A 20,190-nucleotide genomic window follows, 5' to 3' on the forward strand; every position below is an offset into this window, starting at 1 on the left:
CAGACTAAATTCAGCCTGAACCAGACTGTAGCCCAAAACTCAAAAGATCTGTCCCAACGTAACAAACATTTTACCTGAACCCAACTGTAGGCCAACAAAATTTTGTCTGAATCCAACTGTAGCCAAAAGATCTGCCTCAATCTAAGTGCAGCCAGACTCAATTCTGTCTGAATACAGCTGTAGCCAACAAAATTCTCTGAACTTGACTCTGAGAAAAGTTCTCGACCTAGCAAAAATTTGAAACTGTACCCGCTGTAAACAAAAGATCTGCAGGCAAGTGTAACTGGTGAAAAGAACCAAGAAGTGGAAGAACATTTACACTAATACTAATGACGACAACCTCTGAGTTCAGATGTGGCGGACGGTTCAGAAATAGCACAACTGTGAGCTTACTGGACTGGAAGGGACCGGGAGAGAGAGTGGAGAGGACAGGGCGGCAATCCAAGTAACAGTGAAAACGTGAGAGAGAAAGTGAAGTATTTGTTAGCAGAAGGAAAGAAACCAGCAGTGAGAATAAAGTGTCCTTGTGCTGAGGGAGAGATGAGGCTTTGAGGGGTCATTAATGAGCAAAAGCTTTGAAGAGGAGCCAGACTGTGCCCACTGTCTTGAGCTTCCCTCAGCCAAAGGGGCACACACAGCCCCTTCCAGCGCTACAATGACTGCCATTCAACACGGCTCTCCAGCTGCCAGCAGGGATAGCAGGCAGAAAGGGAGGAGGTGAGATGGTGATGGTGGTGTTGAAGGGTGGGGTGGGGGTGGGGGGTCGTCTTTGGATATAGTCATGAGGTGCTGGATGGGGCCCGACGTATACATTTAGAATCCTCTTAGCAGAGGAAAAGCTTTTCGTCACTCGCAGCTCTCTGGGCCTGCCAACGATTGTCGCTCATTCAGACAATTCAAATAAGCGAAACCCAGGGAGCTCTGGATGATTTACTTTTCATAAAGAAAGCACACAAAGTGACTGGCCGCCGACCAATCTCTCTCATGAATCAGGACGTGAGCGGTTTAACTCTCGCTCAGCCGGCGCGGACCGGTGCAGCAGTCCGAAGATTCCCCTCTCGCCTTTTCTGCCGCTCTTGCTCGGTCGCTTACTTTTTACTTCGTTCTCCTTGATGAGGTCATTTCACGTCTGTCCTTCCCATGTCCCCGTGGCCCTTAAACAGATCAGCTCATCACATTTTGCCGCTGTGGACAGTCGGCCTCCTTTCTGCCGTCCCTCGCAATGAATGACTTTCTAGCCTTTACACAAGGTTAAAAGTTTTATTGTCGTAATATAATTACAGCATAGCAGACAGAGGGGACACTTCGTCAAGGTCCCGAAATGGATTGCAAAAGCAGAGCGTGTATATAATAACATGATATCACGTTTCAAGGAGGATAGTTAAGAATATTAGTTTTCCAGGTTTCCCCCCACGACCCACAAGCGCAGTCTACAACCACTGATAGACAGGAGACTGAATAATTGAATAATGCAAAGTTCCATGATAAAGATTTGTGGGCAAGAGCAGTACCGTATTGGTCCCCTGGGATATCCATCCTGGAAAGCAGAGTAATGAGTAAAAATTTATCAGATAAAAGTCAGTGGAGCGATGAAACTGCGCTACAAATGTTGAAACACTGAGCTGCTCCGTTATCTAAGCGCCCTCCATAAACAAAATGAAATCATTTGTCTTGGTGAAGTCATCATCTTGGAATTAATAGCATGGCAGGGAGGCCTGAGCACAAGCTCAAAGCAAGCACTACTTGGAACCATGGGTCAACTGAGCAAGCAATATGAGCTTCATCTAAAGGCCTTCAATACAACTAGACCCCGTTCACACCAGGGTTGGGTACCGATACTGGTATCATACAGCCGGTACTTTGTTCTATCTACAAAATTAAAAGTATTAAAAATATCCCTCAGCTGTAACAAATGTCTCAATTTCAACATTTTACTATTTATTTAAAACACTCTACACACCACACAAACCACAAACCACCCCCACAACCTCCAATCTGTCACCAGGGCAGAGCGTGAGCACACCGTTATGTGTGAGGACTCGCATGTGTGATCGTGCCCAAAGTCTGGAGGGGATTCTCAATACAAAGTATGGCAAGTCCGGACTTGTGAACTTGGTAGTACTGACTTGGCAAGTTCTACTCGCAAGAACAATCTTCAGATGATTGAGGGATGCTATATGGTAATTCTGCAATTGGTACAGCAGCATGGTGTGTAATGCATTCTGAGATATGAGTCCACACATGTCACATCCTGATGCATCCTCCACACACGGCCGGGACAAGAACGCAACCGGGTATTTGGACAGTACTTGGCTAGATATGAACTTTTGAATGGAGCAGTACTTGGGCTGCAACTGATGATGTTCCACAAGTCCACAGGAACACAAGTACAGACAAGAACACAAGACTGAAAATTGGCTTTGAAGTCGTAGCAGCAAATATAGTTTAGGCAGCGCTAAATTTGGTTCTGGAATCACAGTAAACAAGACCGCAGGACGGATTTGAATCAGTCAGTCCCAATTCAGGGGCTGCAACTTTCGGAGGCCGTATTGAAAGGCAGATTGTGTCACAGTGGCGTGACTATTCTGTCCCATTTCAAAGGCTCCTTCATACGCAGCCGAGTAATGTTTCCTTCTTTTCCACAGTAACGGAGGATCTGACCGGTGGAATCTTCACCAGCCAACATATCCAGAGATTTATTGCGTGCCAGTGAGGATGTCAATAAACACACTTTTGCTGAAATTTGTTGTCAATTGTTATCATTATATATACACACATATATAAAACATATTATATATACACATTACAATCAGTGACATCCAAACTGGGTACAGGCAGGAACAGCAGTGCTGTGATGCAAACACCAAATCCAGCATTTTAAGGATGCATCCCCAGAACTGGCACACACCTAGTATACCAAATTTGCTAGCTACCCTTAAAAGTTCAGCCTTTGGTACCCAACCCTAGTTTACACCCGGTTACTTCATGCGTCTTGAGTATCAGGATTATATCTGGAAAGGCCAAAGCACATAAAAACTGCAAGTGTAAACACACCCAAGATGCATTTAATCCACATACCCCTGTCTGTCATACAGGTCTGACCCGCATTTAACTCATAGCCACGTTACAGCAGTGAAGTCTAAGTTCAACCGAATCACCAGTCATATACTTGCTGCACAACGAGAGCATCTGCATGTTCCATCCCACACAGCAATCGGATTTCAGTCTGACTAACCAAAGACACATTTGACTACAAGTGTAAATGCATGTGGCTAGCATCTTAATCAGGATACAATCCAGATCCCGACTCTGGCCCTTGTGGACCCCTGCCCTGCACATTTTATACTCCATACCATCTTCAACTCAGATCGATCTTAGTAGATTATCTGGATCAGGGCTGTTGGGAGCAGAGTAAACACTAAAAGGACCAGGGTTGAGAACCACTGGCATAGGGAACCATGTTTGTAATTGAGACGTATTATTTAAAAAAATTTTTACATTTGTTAACAGCCTTTAAAAGGTTCCTTACCCTCACAAAAAGTGATCTATGGCACTGCCTGAGGAACCGTTTGCAGCGTCTTTATTTTTTAAGAGTGTAAGCAATTAATGCATGCAGTACCGTTCATATAAATCTTGCGAAGTCTAAAACTCTTGAACCAGTAAAAGACAAGAAAGAGTATATTCACAGGAATCCCTTGGATTTTAATATTGAATTGTTAAGAGTATATATTACATAAACAAAGCATTTCAGCCATATACTGCTAAAGCTTGATCTACTGATGCAGAAGATTGGAAGCCTTACGTCAACTTAACTATGCAGAGAAGCCACGTGGACATGTAACTGTAAGGCTTGCATAAGCGTTCTCGGCCAACCAAAGACAACACAGCGCAAATCTGGTTTCTTCAACAATCCCAAAGTGAGGAGACAAAGAAGACCACTGTTCAATTTGTATAAGAGAGTAAAAGAGATACTAATATCAGAGACAGTTGTACCCTACTCTAGCCCAAATATTGCACGGGCATGGAGATTTTAGGCTGAGTTTTCTTATAAACAAGCATAAGAGCTGCTTTCTACTATCGGTGCTTCTCTATGGAGATCATGTTATATAAGTTATACACATGTGCATAAGTGGTCGCCTGTGTCAATGAATGAGCATGAGCAATGAAGAGTTTACTAATTAGAAAGTGTTTCTGGATATTTTGGACATATACACCCAAAAGTTCCTGATTACACAGAGGGATAAAAAAAGAAAAAAAAGAAAGAATACGGCCCAAAATTGAGCCTTGAGGCACCCCACATGATAAAACAGTAGATGATGGTGCAAATTAACTGAACCTAATTGATAGTCTCTCTAAAAAGGCAAAATGTGAATAAGCCATAGGCAGCCCCACATATTACTGCACAGTCTGAGTCCATTCACCAATAAAACAAAGGAGGTCTTCAAAGTATACTCCTGGAAAAACAGAACCAAACGAGGATTGTACTTTTGAGCATAGCGACTCAAATATACAGATCTGAACCTCGATAAAGTGCAGCAACTTATCCTGTAATTAAAGCACTGGAGTCTTTATTTCAGTCCAGTAACAGATCATGCCTCGTTATTTCTGCTAAGGTACTATATTTTCCAGGTAAATCAGGTAAGCCATTTCATGCTCTGTAATCCCACCTTTAGTGAAAAAGCTAGTCGTGGGCCAGCCATGGTGCTGCTTTTGAAACTTTACACTGCTGCTTTGACCAGGTGGCATATTTTTCCACATCCATCAATTCATAAGTGAGCATGGTAAATGTGATTTAATGGCAAAATAAATCCAGACCATACTCAACTCCTATAAGAACGGAATAGAACAAGGGTTTGTTTGGAAATCCATCATTGTGTGATCTTTCTTCTTAGAGTACACTATAACCTAACAATTATCCATGGCTCCAGACTAAAAAATGGCCTTCAAAGCCATTAGCTCTTAAACCAAAAAAAGTTCAGAGCCAAATCAATTTTTTAGGCACCAACTTCTTTCCAGTGTAGAACGAAGACATTTTTTATAACAATTAAAACAAAGCCATCTCTTGGTCCTCCACAGCTAAACATCTCTTTACCCCCACAGCCTATTTTCATATTAGCTAATAAAGAGGATTATGCACTACACATGCTTTAGCTTTAACTCACACGCACAATAACAGCCTCTATGCAAAGTTAAATTCATGATCAAGCAATATCAGATTAATACCACTGAAGTGAATAACACTGATTGTCTGGTTACAGTGGCTGTCCAGGGTTAGGATTTGCCCATCAGGCAGCAAGTAAACAGTCAGTTCTTGAAGGCGATGTGCTGGAAGCAGGAAAATGGTCAAGAATAAGAATCTGAGCCACTTTGACAAGAACCAAACTGTGAGAGCTAGACGACTTGACCAGAGCATGTCCAAAACATCAGGCCCATCTTCTAGGTTGTTCCTGTGAGTGAGTTGGGGATGAGGAGGTGTGGTGATTATCCAACATCCTGACCTCACTAATGCTCTTCTCGCTAAACACAATCAAAACCTCACAGCAAGTCTCCAAAATCTAGTAGAAAGCCTTCCCTGGACAGTAGAGACAAATACACCAACAAAATCAGCATAAATGAACCGGTGTCTGCCAGAATGTGTACATTAGAAGGGGTGTCCACAAAGATTTGGACATATAATATATCTACACGTCCAACACATTTTAAATGAGACTGATACAGCATTAACTCATGGGCCCTGAAGCAGGCATGCCAAATCCTATAGTTGCAAATCCACAGCACTGCTCATCTATGCTAATCCATGGAGAACACTGAACGGTGCAAATCAGGCAGCAAGTAAACTGTCAGTTCTTGAAGGCGATGTGCTGGAAGCAGGAAAATGGTCAAGAATAAGAATCTGAGCCACTTTGACAAGAACCCAACTGTGAGAGCTAGACGACTGGACCAGAGCATGTCCAAAACATCAGGCCCATCTTCTGGGTTGTTCCTGTTGTGCAGTGGCCAGTACCTACCAAAGGTGCTCCAAGGAAGGCTGACCGAGGAACCAGTGATAGGGTCATGGGCACCCAAAGCTTATTCCCATCTGGTGCAATTCCACAGAAGAGCACTGTAGAGCTACAGTGGCTATATCTTGTGCAGTCCATGCCTTTACACGTCAGAGCTGTTTTGGGGGCACCAGGGGGACCTACATGATATGCCTTGCTACACGATTTAGCAGTGTTCCCTGTTGCTGTCATTCTTATTTACTCAGGGCCTGGAAATATAAACAATATAAAGGACAACAAATGATAACATCGATTTTATGAACGATTTGCAAAGTAATTAATATGCTGGACAAATCTACAGCATACAATTTTCACAGAGGCTGGATTAAGAGACGACCAACAGCGCCTTAGCTCTGCTCTGCCGAACGCTAAAGAGTCCGACACGCCGCAACCTGGAGCCGTTTCCCGAGCATGCCCCATACAGGGCAGACATGCTACAGCCGGCCAGAGATCCGTAAACCTGGCAGGTCCAAAACACACACAGCACAGCTGCCAAGAACTGGATTACTAGACTCTTGTGGTCTTCCATATACACACTAAGACAAAAAAGGAGGGGGGCAGTGCTTTCTTGATCCAGGCCACCTTTCCCTGAGAGGTCAGGGAAGCACCGGATTATGACAGATGACAAGTGACAGGTGCAGCCAATTAGCAGCTGTGACACCGGGTCCAGAGGAAGGCGACTTGAGGAGAGTAATTGGGTGTTTGGGTTGCCACTAGGGAGACGTTTTCATTGTCCAGAAGCTGCAGGAATTTCACTTGAAAAAAAAAAAAGGGGGGGGGGGGGTGAATAAAGAAAAAAGCAGGGCAGACTAGCATTGTGAACTAAAGGGAGGCTTACAAAGAAAGAGGTCTTCTTGAGATTACCAAGCTTATTGAAACCAGTTCACCCTAAGTCCAGGTCTTTGGTGCAAGTCTTCTTGGTGGTCACAATGACACGAGAACTATAGCATTAATTAAGACAGCAATAAGGAACATGTGATCTGTGAATCTGGCCCTCTAAATGGTTCCAAAAGGGTGTATACAGAGAATAAGTCTCTGTATACCATTGCAGTTGATTCAGGCAGACTGGAAAGCAAGGGTGTCCATGCCTGCCCCCGAAGATCTAATTTTCCGTAGAATTTAATTTCAGGCCTAACCTGGGTCTACTGGTCCAAACCATGGACCATGGACCATGGACCATAACCATGCAAAGAATAGTACAGGATTCACCAGGCTGGCTTCAGGGTCCATGATGGACCATTAATGCTGTATGAGTCTCATTCTAAACATGCAAATCAGACGTGTCCAAATGTTTGTGGACACCCCTTCAAATAAAAGCACTGCTGACACAGATGTGCAAATGCCCGCACCCATCCAGTCTACTCCCTGTAGAGAAGTACTGACAATACAATAGGACTCTCTGGAGCCTAGAGAGTGAATGTCAAGCGTGGGCTTGAGTATAAAACCCCCAGCATTGAGCTGTAGAGCAGTGGAACTATATTTTCTGGAATGATGGATGGTGCTTAATCCAATACTTTTGGGATGAGTGAGTGAGTTGGGGATGAGGAGGTGGGTGATTATCCAACAACCTGACCTCACTAATGCTCTTCTCACTGAACGCAATCAAAACCTCACAGCAAGTCTCCAAAATCTAGTAGAAAGCCTTTCCTGGACAGTAGAGACAGTTACACCGGTGTCTGCCAGAATGTGTGCATTAGAAGGGGTGTCCACAAAGATTTGGACATATAATATATCTACACGTCCAACACATTTTAAATGATGCAGCATTAACTCATGGACCCTGAAGCAGGCATGCCAAATACTACAGTTGCAATCCATGCTAATCCATGTAGAATACTGAACAGTGCAAATCTGTCTATTGTCCTGCGGAGATGGACTAAGCAGTATAAAGCCATCAGTATTGGACTGTGGAGCAGTGAAACTTCCCATGAAGGACCTTCGGCATTAGTTGTAGTGGTGCAAATTGTGATCCAGTTGTTCAACATCAGTACCTAAACTCGCTGATGCTCTCAGGGCTGCAATTAACATTTTTTATTTACAGCAGATGTTCCAGCATCTAGTGTAAAATAACGGCAGCAAAGGAGGAATAAACACCCAATTAATAGCCTTAATTTCAGAAGAAACGCTGGATGAGCATGTGTGCAAACTTTTGGACATAAAGTATACGTGAAACGGATTCCTGTGACCTTTATACCATCTTTGTTTTGTGCTCATAAAGTTCCTCTTAAAGGTCAGCAGAACAGTGGTGACTCAGACTGCCTGCAACAGACTACAGTCTGCACAGATTTGTTTGTTGATCAAATTTACCTTCGGAGCACGCAGACATGATGCAAGAACCAAACCCGACTATATAATCTAAAACACTGTCGTTTCTCCGGTCATACTGTCGGTAAATCCCACATGTAAAGCATAAGGAATTATGAAGAGCGCACGGCCTGCTGGCAAAAGCAGTAAACGCCATGTCCCAAACCCATATGGAAGCATTTTGCTTCCTCAGTCATGCCCCGTCGGGTTTAACAAAAGTGGCGGCTACCACATACACTGCTCCGGGACTCCCTCTAACATGTTGTTTTTTCATTAATTCCCCACAAAAAAAGACCCCTGACTCCTTCAACAGAGTGATACTGACAACGACATTAAACGGTTATTAAGTGTTTACCTCTTTTCGGTAATGCTCGCAATTAAGCTAAATGTGATCAACATGCGAGCGGGCCATAAAAATGTAATTTAAGGACTCCTCATGCCACATTTCCAGACTTCAAAGTTGGGCAGTGTACAGAAAACCTTTCAACTTTTTCCTCCCTCCAGAATCGGCCTTCTAGCTCAGTGCTACGATCAACTTCATAACACATCAGAAAGAACGCGGACCGTTTTCATCCCCAATGGATCAGAATTACAAGCAGAATTGTGTCCAAATTTTCAAACTTACACCTTGAAGCACATTCCTTTTCCCATGGTCCGACCATGCCATCAGCATATGATGACTTGGGAAGAGACTGAAGAGAGGAGAGAGAACTTTGGACTAGAGTTCAGGTGGTTCAGGAAGCCAGTTCCACCTGAGAGATGATGGAGTTAAAAGGGAGTAGGCCGGGTGGTGGAGGGTTGCAAAGACTTTGTCAGACTTGTGAACTGCTTTGCCATCAGCAGCCGGAGTCAGAGAGAGCACAGCGGCCCTGCACTCTCCCCAATCATTCTTAAAGTGGTGATGTCCAGCACAGCCGTCTTTTAGCTAGGGACTTGCCGGTTTCCTCTGAGCGTGCAGGCTACCTGGTGATTGCCGCATTGGTGGTAGTCTGAAAGTCCTTAGCCTCCTAGTGGGTTAATTGGCAGTTCAACATTTTTTGACAAAAAATTGAATATAAAATAGAGATGGTATTTTGGGAGGAAGGCTTCAGGCATGTTCCTCCTCCCAAATAATTTTCTGGTTCCAGCGGCACCTGTGCCCGCCATGCCATGAGACAGAACTTTAACTGTGGCTCAATAATCATTGACAACTTTTACACAAATCTAGCTATACTTCTCAATCTAGGTGGTTATTCCAGTGCTGCCCGACACCAATCCTGGCTTGACTTTAGTTATCATACAGTAGCTTCTGCTGGACTTGCATTTTTTTACAGAATAATCTGAAATCTGAAATCAAACCCACCAAAAGCAGGAAGATCTGTTTTACATATTATTCAACACAGTCATCTTTAAATCTGTCAGCTTCTAGACCCTGAAAAAAGAACTGTGTTGTCATATGACTGCATACATTGGTGTTCAATGAAGGGAACTTCCTCACGAGAGAAGCTGAGCAGGACAGAGACAGCCTGAGAACAAAAAACAACAGTCATGGAGCAGTAAATCCATCCTAGGCCACACAGACCATCTCCTCCAGCCTCCGTTAGATCCTCCCCGCAGCCCGCGCTTCCTCTCCAGGTGACTGGCCACCAAAGCACGCATGCCGCACCTAAAAGCTCCTGAAAGCTTCAGTGGGAAGCGGCTCGCTCCGCAGCAACAATTCCCCCTTTGTCCCACACCAACACTGTACCTACCAGCCAAGCCTTTGATTCCCAGCCAAGACAAACCACTGTGTTGGGTTACAGTACTTGTAGCCAAACACTACGCTTGTGTTTAATATACTACAGTCTGACTGCATTTTGCCTGCTGTCAATCAAAACAGCAGGGCACTGAGGGTCTGCTCGTTACTTCATTACGCAAAACAAGTCAAAGAACGAGTTTATTATGATTACAAAATTATCCAGACAGACAACAGCTGATCGGCGGATTCGCAACGATGCTTCCCAGAGGAGGGGATTTGTCCACATGTGAAGGTACAGCGTGTGATTTTGGAGCTCCTAGCGTAATGGTTGCTATTTGATTTGCTGTCCACATGAGGCTCAGACTGGCGTAATTCTGACCCTTTAAATTCACAGGAACAGCCCAATGTCCAGGAAAGTGTCAGTGAGATGTAAAAACTGACCTCTAATGGACATATGCTATTATCATTTGGTAACAACAGGCCACTGTTTACTCATTTGAATATAAATCTATTACCATAAATATGGTGTTATCAAAAAATAAATAAATATAAAATAAAAAATAAAAAAAAATCACAGATCAGCCATAACATTAAAACTTGAATAATGGCTTGAGTAATACTGATTATCTGGTTCCAGTGGCACCTATCAAGGTGGGATCTATGTATTAGGCAGCAAATGAAGGTGATGTTGGTGTTGGAAGCAGGAAAAATGCTTAAGAATCAAGCATAAGAATCTGAGACATTTTGACAAGAATTGTGACGACCAGGTCTGAACGTCTCCCATCAGGCAGGTCCTGTGGGGTGTTCCTGGTACGCAGTGATCAGCACCTACCAAAAGTGCTCCAGGAAAGGACAACCGGTGAACTAATATTGACGCGATCCACGGGGGATGTGGCTTAAAGGACCTGCTGCTAACATCTCGGTGCCAGACACCACAGGACGCCTTCAGACAGGTCAGAGCGGTCACTGCTGCAGAAAGTCGAAAACAAGCACTACATTTAATGTCATTCCAGATTGGAGCTGTAGAGCCTACTGTGATCTACCAGAGCTGAATCAAATGGTCGAGCGAGCATCACTCTGAACACTTTCTCTACCAGATAAAAATCTCAACAGCAAAATGCCTTTTTGCCTAATTGTTGTTTGGATGGCTCCATGCAGGAGCAGCATGTGTTCCCCTGTTGTTGGTGTGGCGCAACAGAAAACTACCCACTACCTGCCAGTGAGCTATTACACCATGTGGGAGACCGGGGTTGGATTCCCAGTCTGGATTAATGTGCTGCGCTACACCAGTATGAGACCATGGGCAAGTCTCCCAACACATTGCATTGGCCCACCTCTGTAATATAGATGCAGCAGCACGGGTCGTCTTCAACGTTCCTAAATTCAGGCATGTTACTCCACTGCTGCGTTCTCTTCACTGGCTTCCTGTAGCTGCTTCCCGCATCAGATTCAAAACCCTGACGCTGGCCTACAAAGCCCAGAATGGACCAGCCAGCCACTCCGTACTTGATGGCAACGGTCAAAAGCCGATCCACACCAAGATCCCTTCCAGCTTCAAGTACGGCTCAGCTCGACCCGCCATCCCTCAAAATCCATGGAAGACAAGCGTCCAGACTTTTTTCTGTCCTGGCACCAAAGTGGTGGAACGAGCTTCCTCTGGGTGTCCAAACAGCAGAGTCACTCGCTGTCTTCAAACGCAGACTGAAGACCCTCCTCTTCTGAGAGTACTTGGGCGAATAGGAGAGTGGTCTTCTTATTGACTTGTGTTTAGTAGAGTCTAAACTTTTTTTAACTTAAGTTTTTAGTCTATTCAAACTAGCTGAGGTAAATATCAAAGCACTTTTGTAAGTCGCTCTGGATAAGAGCATCAGCTAAATGCCAAAATGTAAACGTCAATGTACACACTCTTACTCGACACAGAATATTATTACTTGAGCCATTACTCATTAAAAGCAACCCAACAGGTATGATTTCGGCTTGTTTTAGGTTTAGGCACTCTGTCATGTTTGGACACACAGCTCTGTGGTGCAAGAAAAAACCCAAAACCATCAGTCACACTCCTTCCCTTTCTGATTGAGTACAACCAATATTTGGCCATTTAACAAAGTCGAAAATAGACGGTGTGTAAGAACACACTGTAATGCCCGACAGCATTTAAAAAAAAATTTACAAAAGCCTATTCATAATTACTTTCTGCGAAAAGACAAAATTACGCACTCCAGCTTCACAGCAGTAGTGCAGGAGCTGCCAGCTTGGCAGCGGGGTGCTGTTTGCCCCTCTCAATGGCAGACTGATTTGAGTTTGGTGCCAGTATTTCTCTTTTACCTTGCAGGACCTGGCCTGGCCCGGCCCGGCTCGGCCCGGCCCAGCCCAGAGCAGAGCAGAGCAGAGCAGAGCAAGGCCCTGGCGTACACATCAGAAGCAGCCGGGCTGCTGTTCAGCTGGACTTTAAAGTGTCGTTAGTCCTCATTAACACCTCTGAGCGAGACAAAGCAATGGGTGATCTTTGATCTATGGCAAATACCATCATTAATCCAGTCCCTATAGAGCGTGCACTGACCAGAGGCATAAAGCCTTTCACTGTAAACAGGCCCTAACAGAGCTCAGCTGCTTGAAGTGATTTATTTAGCTGAACCTGTCATTGGGAATGGAATGAATGTGGAGTTTTTTTTTGACATACTGCATCCCTGGGGGGTTAAATGGGGTAGAGGATTCTCATATCCCAGGACCAGGTTGCCCTAATAAGGCCAAATCCTAAACAGAAGTAAGAAGAAACAGACAAAGGCTTCAGATTATTGCGTTTGTTAATCATAATCATAAGACTGGCCTTTGTAATACTGACATCAGCATCTTAGTAATCAAAGGCATGCTACGTAAGTTTCCATGGGTGTTTGAGTGAATCAGCAAACTCGCATGAATCAGCACACGTAAATATTTTTAACTTAATTAACTTTTGGCTTTTGGCATTTTAACAACTATAATCATTCTGTTAATTTAAGTGAAATATACTACAAGTATTGGGACACCTGCTCAATCATTGAGCTTGTTGGAGTAACTATCTTGTAAAAGGAAGGCTTTCTACTACATTTTGGAGGAGCATTGCATTAAGGATTTGATTGCATTCAGCTACAAGAGCATTAGTGAGGTCAGGATGTTTGATGATCACCACCCCACCTCATCCCCAACTAAAAGCATCGGATGGAGCACCATCAATCATTCTAGAGAACACAGTTCCACAGCTCAATGCAGGGGGCTTTATACCCCTCTAGCCCTCGCCTGGCATTAGGCAGCATGGTGCCAACAGAGTCATGTTTATCTGGTTCAGAGAGTCCTATTCTATTGCCAATACTTCTCTAGAGTAACTAGAAAAGCTGTGTGTCTATGCATTTGCACATCCATCAGCAATGGGTGCAACTTAAAAATAAAACAGCTAAATGCATTTAGTAAAAGGGGTGTCCACAAACATTTGGACATAGTGTATGTAGCGATATGACCAGAATATGGAACTTCATCACAGCTCTGTCTGAGAGACACCATTAAAAAATAAAAAGAAATTTTCAGGCCTAATAACCCTGTAGGGGTCCCACACATCACCTGCTCATTACAAAACCTATGTATAGAGAAAATGTGAGCAGGGTGACAACCGGGCTAGCACAAACAGCAATGACTGGCTTTTCTGACATCTAAAGCATCTGTAAGACGATTGGGTAATTAATGATGTCATCAGATGGTCAATGTAAATGAAGAGCTACAAAAGGACAACACCGCCTCCTTCTGGTAAACCCGTTAAACAACACATACAGTGATATTATTAACCTAACAGTGCCTCACAAGGCCTATAGTTTTAGGGCAAACACAGGACAACAAAAAAATTTAAGTCAATTAACAGTGTTGGAGTATACAGTTTACTGCTCATTACAACACTGCCACCTGCTGGTCACTGGTCATGTTAGTCCTCCAACAAGATATTGTAACATTCTTCATAGGTTTTTCCAACTGTGGTCAAGTGAGTATGGAGAAATGCGAGAGAGAGAGTGCGAGACTTACCTACGACTGATCTTCTTTCCTCTCTCCTCGCTAACCTCAGCTTTCTCCTCCTCCACTTTTCCTTTCTTCAGTTTGTTTGAGATGCGGTCTCTCATTTCCTTCCTCCTCAAATCAGCATCCTCATCATCATCGTCGTCATTGTCATCTCTGTCCTCTGTTTCTTCATCTCCCTAAACAGGATGACAGCCAAGAGGTACAGCAAAACAGAGAGAGATGTGACTCAAGATTCTCATACAGTCGTGTGCAAAGGTTTGGGACCCCCATGGTCCCAATAAGTTCACATCCTCTACAGCGAACACACTTCTTCACGTTCTAAAGCATCACTGCTTATTTACTGAATTTAAGATGAAAAATTAAAAACACATTTTTGTTCATTTAGAAATTTAATAAAATGTGTAATTTAAGTAAATTCAAAATACACTACATGTCCAAATGTTTGTGGACACCCCTTTTACTGAATTCATTCAGGTACTTCAAGCTGTACTCCTTGCTGACACAGCACACTCGCACATACACAGCTTGTCAAGTCCCTGTGGAGAAGTACTGCCAATAGAATAGGACTATGTGGAGCAGATCGACATGATGAACCTCCATCATGGCACCATGCTGCCTAATGCCAGGCATGGGCTAGAGGGGTATAAAGCCTCTCTTCTCTCGCATTTTTTTAGCAAAAAACAAAGCAACAAAAATGAATGTCAAATTACAAGGAAAAGGCAGATATTGTGGTAAACAATATTTGCATAGAAAAGGAATTTAAGACAAATTAATAATACAAACCTCAGAAAAATCTCCTGCACCATGACTTCTCTTTCTGCAACAAAGTAGAACAGTTCCAAATTCACAGACACTCATCAACTTTCCATCCTCAAAGCAAAAGCACTACAAAATGATCTATTCTCTAAACCACCCTCTACCAAATCAATTAGAAATGAACTTATTTCAGAGGCTGAAGTTTGATTACCTGTCAACAACCGGTACTGAGCTTAACTTTGGATCGTCCTTTAGCAGGTCATGACTGCTTTTGCTTTTCCCTTTCATTGTCTGGGAGAGAGATGGACACAGAGTCACTGATGTAATACTCATTTCATTTTGCAAAAACTGGATCACTGAATTAAACTGCCTTAAAAATACAGTATGTCACAGTCAAGCAGCTTTAGTAACAAATGTTTTGTACACACACACACACACACACACATACACATATATATATATATATATATATATATATATATATATATATATATATATATATATGTGTGTGTACAAAACATTTGTTACTAAAGCTGCTTGACTGTGACATACTGTATATTTCAGTGATATATATATATATATATAATACAATATTAGTATTAAACTTTTTAAAGACTACCTGGCTAACTTGATTGACCATTTCCTCCTCCTCTTCTGCCTCCTCGCCAAATGAGAGCAAGCTGAAATTTCTGATTAGAAAGAAAAAGAATACTACTGTTGAGCCACGCCGGCAAATTTGACAAGCATCAAATACAGGGACCTCACTGCCTTTCAGAAACAGTATTTTTTACTTCCGTAAAATAATTAAATAAATAAATAAGCAACACTATTTTAAGGAACACACAAAGCTTTTGTTAACCTCTAATTTTCTGTGTTATGATCTTTACTAGGACATAACTAGGTCTGTTATGCAAAGATCCATCATAAGTTGTAATTTGGCAAAATACACACTGCTACCACCCTGTTATGCAAATTAAACAATTACCTAAATGTAAATTTTTTAGTGTGCAAGGGCAGCATTTTAATATTTGTGGGTTCTAGGCAAAGCCTAAACAGCACTAAATAATAACAGGGTGGTAACGTGTTACTGTATACAACCAATAATGCATTAATATTGGTCATATTAACCACATATCAGACCTCCAATTATGCACTAATATACTAATAATAACTAAAGCTTAAGGCATAGAGAATAAATCATTTAGAAAAGTCTAATTCAGGGTTACAGTGGTGGAAAAAAAGTATTTAGTCACCAATTGTGCAGGTTCTCCCACTTAAAAAGATGAGAGAGGCCTGTAACTGTCCTAATAGGTAGACCTAATAGAGACAAAATCAGAAAAAAAAATCTGAAAATCACATTGTCTGATTTTTAAAGAATTTATTTGCAAATAATGGTGGAAAATAAGTATTTGGTCAATAACAAAAGTTCATCTCAATACTTTGTTATATATCCTTTGTTGGCAATGACAGAGGTCAAACGTTTTCTGTAATTCTTCACAAGGTTGGCACACACTGTTGCTGGTATGTTGGCCCATTCCTCCATGCAGATCTCCTCTAGAGCAGTGATGTTTTGGGGCTTTCGGCGGGCAACACAGACTTTTAACTCCCTCCAAGGTTTTCTATGGGGTTGAGATCTGGAGACTGGCTAGGCCACTCCAGGACCTTGAAATGCTTCTTACGAAGACACTCCTTTGTTGCCCTGGCAGCGTGCTTGGGATCATTGTCATGCTGAAAGACCCAGCCACGTTTCATCTTCAATGCCCTTGCTGATGGAAGGAGGTTTGCACTCAAAATCTCACAATACATGGCCCTATTCATTCTTTCATGTACACAGACCAGTCGTCCTAGTCCCTTTGCAGAGAAACAGCCCCAAAGCATGATGTTGCCACACCCATGCTTCACAGTTGGTATGGTGTTCTTTGGATGCAACTCAGCATTCACTCTCCTCCAAACACAACAGTTCTACTTTGGTTTCATCTGACCATAAGACATTCTCCCAATACTCTTCCGGAACATCCAAATGCTCTCTAGCAAACTTCAGACACGCCCGGATATGTTTCTTCACACCAAGCTGCTTGCCTATTGCAGATTCAGTCTTCCCAGCCTGGTGCAGGTCTACAGTTTTGTTTCTGGTGTCCTTCGACAGCTCTTTGGTCTTCACAATATTGGAGTTTGGAGTGTGACTGTTTAAGGTTGTGGGCAGGTGTCTTTTATACTGTTAACAAGTTCAAACAGGTGCCATTAATACAGGTAATGAGTGGAGGACAGAGAAGCCTCTTAAAGAAGTTACAGGTCTGTGACAGCCAGAAATCTTGCTTGTTTGTAGGTGACCAAATACTTATTTTCCACCATTATTTGCATATAAATTCTTTAAGAATCAGACAGTGTGATTTTCAGATTTGTTTTCTAATTTTGTCTCTCATAGTTGAGGTCTACCTATGATGTCAATTACAGGCCTCATCTTTTTAAGTGGGAGAACTTGCACCTTAATAAATCCTTTTCTAATTCATTTCTGACACTAGTAATGATGCAATTCATCATAAAATACAACATCCGCAGTACCTAATACAGCACCGTCTTACTTTGTGGCCTTAGACTGAGACTTCTTCGAGTCCTCTTTGGATTTCTCTTTCTTGACTTTTATTTCACGGGGCTCAATGTCATCAAAGGGAGAATGTAAAACCTGTGAAAGACAAATCAGACGCTTATAGCGGCAGCAATACAAAAAGTCAACAGTTCAATCATAATCATAATCTTTTAGAAGAACTGGCCATACCTCTGTAGCCCGGATTTTGTGTGGGTTCAGTGGCCGCTCGTTACCATCACACTCCACCTCCGCTAACCTTAACATGTTGTACACTGTGTCGCCTGTGACCTGGAACCAAGAGCAGAGCAAGTGTTCTAGAGTCGAGTCGAGCTCATCTTATCGTGAGTCAGTTTTTCCTCAGTGTATCGTGGGTAATGTCAGTATTTCTAGAACCTGCAGGTGTTACATATTGCCACTGTCAAGTAAAAACCTTGTATATTACACTAATTTTCTATTTTAACAAAGTAAATCTGGCAGCTGTTTTAGTCAATTGAGACTAACCCGCATAATGAACGGGCAAAGAGAAAAGTTGGGCGATATGAAACATTAAAATCATGATAATTATATATTTTTTCCAATATAAGATATGATTTAATATTTTGCTGCAAAAAAAAATATGCTTCACTCCATTGAATTAAATAAGACTGATTACACTAATCAGTGCTCTTTAGGATACGCCCATAACGCCATTTTTTGTACCACGATAGCAAAATTTAATCCTGCTACTTTTCAATCTTTTCATATTGACTTGCATTGAAAGTTATCTAAACATTTTTATTTGGTCAATAGAGAGCCTGTAATGAGCAACAAGTAACTGTACACACTTCCTAATAACAAGTAGGTGATTGTATGTGTTTACATTATGCCATTATCTTACTTTATGAATGTATTATCATCAGACATAAGTTTGTATCTTGCAGTTTCCTCTTAAATAATTAATTTTTGTACTTTTTTGTACAGCGCTTCAGCATTAACAGATATGTACACAAAAATTTACACATATCAACACTAGCGATTATTCCCACATTGGCACTTCATAGTTTTCACAGCTTTTTACCCCAAATGTGCCATTTTTCAGTGCATTGTCTGTTCCAACTTGTTCACAAACTTCAAAAAAACAAATCAAAATATCAGGACATTTTTGTCACATTGTCCACCCTTTCTCACGATGAAAATGAATGTCAGAGAAACTTTTAAGTGCAAAAAAATAAATAAACAAACAAAAAATAAATAAATAAATCACCTTTCCAAAAATGGTGTGCTTTTTATTGAGCTCATCGGCCCGCCCCAGCGTGAAGAAGAACTGGCTCCCATTATCATGTGGCCCTGCGTTTGCCATGGCCACCAAACCTCTCCGGTTGAACCGTAATCTGGAGTGAAACTCGTCCTGAAACATGAAAACCAAACATAAGCCATACGAAAGCCGGCAGCTCAGCACCAGCCGTTCATTCCTTCGATTTCATACACTCAATTTGTGAAGCAATTCAGGCAAACCGTCTCACCTTGAAAGGACGACCAAAGATGGACTCCCCTCCAGCTCCAGTCCCCGTGGGATCACCCCCCTGGATGATGAATTCTGGTACCACTCGATGGAATATTGTACCATTGTAGTAACCTGCCAACAAAGTAAGCAACAGTAACACAAACAGACAAGATATTGACATAGTTATTGTTACACAACATATCCAAATGTTTGCAGACAACCCCTTTAATTAGTGGGTTTGGCTACATTAAGGTGTAGTCGTTGCTGACATGCATACAAGCGCGTATTCTGAGCTTGTTTAATCCTCATAGAAAAGCACTGCCAGTAGAATAGGAAGCTGTGGAGCAACCAGACATTAGCCTAAGGTCACCATGCCCAATGTCAAGAACTGGCAAGAGGGCTATAAACCCAGTGGAACTGTGTTCTCCAGAGTGATGGAGCTCCTTCCAGTGCTTTTGTGAGTGGCATTTGACATACAGCACTAATCATGAAAAGTCAGTACCTGACCTCCCTACTTGACTTGAACAGCCTGTCCAGCTCAAGCTGTGTAACCACCCTGACCAGCTGGCTTACCAGCACAGGGTCTGTTTCCAACTGGATTACCAACTTTTTAAACCAGCCTGACCATCAAAGAACAGCTTATGTCATCTGAAATCAACAACCAGCAAAAGCTGGTATTGAGCTAGATCGGGTTGGGCAGAGTGCAAGCAAATCCTCACTGCATTAAGCAAAGTATTAAGCAAAGCTGGTTGGCCAGTTTGGGTTAAGCTGGTCATACTGGTAGACCAGTGTGGTCGGGCTGGTCATGATGGTCAGGCAGCAAGATAGTCAAGATAGCCATGGTGGTCATACTGGTGGACCGATTACCTTGTTCAGGTTGGTCACACTTACAGATCTCCAAAATACTCAAAAGCACATGAGTATCATGGCTCTGTCGGCTGACCAGCATGACCAGCATGACCAGCCTGACCAAACTCGTAACCCAGCATGCCCCACAGTGGCTCATGCTGATAGTCCATCAAGCTCAAATGAAAACATCTACTATTAAGGACATGTTTTATTACACGAAGATAAAAGCAGTAGCTAGTTGTGCAGCTGTTTACCTTCCATGCACAGCTGGACGAAGTTTCTGCAGGCTTTGGGAGCTTCTTTGGACCACAGCTCCACATCAATATCGCCTGCAGAGGTCTTAATTAAAACCTTTAAGGAGAATAAAGAGGGAGTACATCAGTTTAAACACCTCTAGCTGCTTTTAGGCCAC

The 20,190-nt window shown here is 42.5% G+C and overlaps 1 protein-coding gene across 1 annotated transcript in view; it reads right to left on the reverse strand.

Moving 5' to 3' along the window:
- The window catches only part of cwc27 (CWC27 spliceosome associated cyclophilin), a 57,598-nt gene that overhangs the window by 36,810 nt on the left and 598 nt on the right, over nt 1-20,190 (reverse strand). Inside the window, exons 2-10 of the mRNA XM_072658993.1 lie at nt 20,033-20,129; nt 18,949-19,061; nt 18,690-18,833; nt 17,636-17,734; nt 17,442-17,542; nt 15,479-15,548; nt 15,071-15,150; nt 14,887-14,920; nt 14,110-14,279 (exon numbers count right to left, since the gene is read on the reverse strand). Of these exons, the coding sequence (XP_072515094.1) occupies nt 14,110-14,279; nt 14,887-14,920; nt 15,071-15,150; nt 15,479-15,548; nt 17,442-17,542; nt 17,636-17,734; nt 18,690-18,833; nt 18,949-19,061; nt 20,033-20,129 (908 nt within the window). The remainder of the gene's footprint in view (nt 1-14,109; nt 14,280-14,886; nt 14,921-15,070; nt 15,151-15,478; nt 15,549-17,441; nt 17,543-17,635; nt 17,735-18,689; nt 18,834-18,948; nt 19,062-20,032; nt 20,130-20,190) is intronic.

The sequence above is a fragment of the Salminus brasiliensis genome, chromosome 16 (genome assembly GCF_030463535.1).
Source record: "Salminus brasiliensis chromosome 16, fSalBra1.hap2, whole genome shotgun sequence".
In the NCBI taxonomy this organism is placed as follows: domain Eukaryota; kingdom Metazoa; phylum Chordata; class Actinopteri; order Characiformes; family Bryconidae; genus Salminus; species Salminus brasiliensis.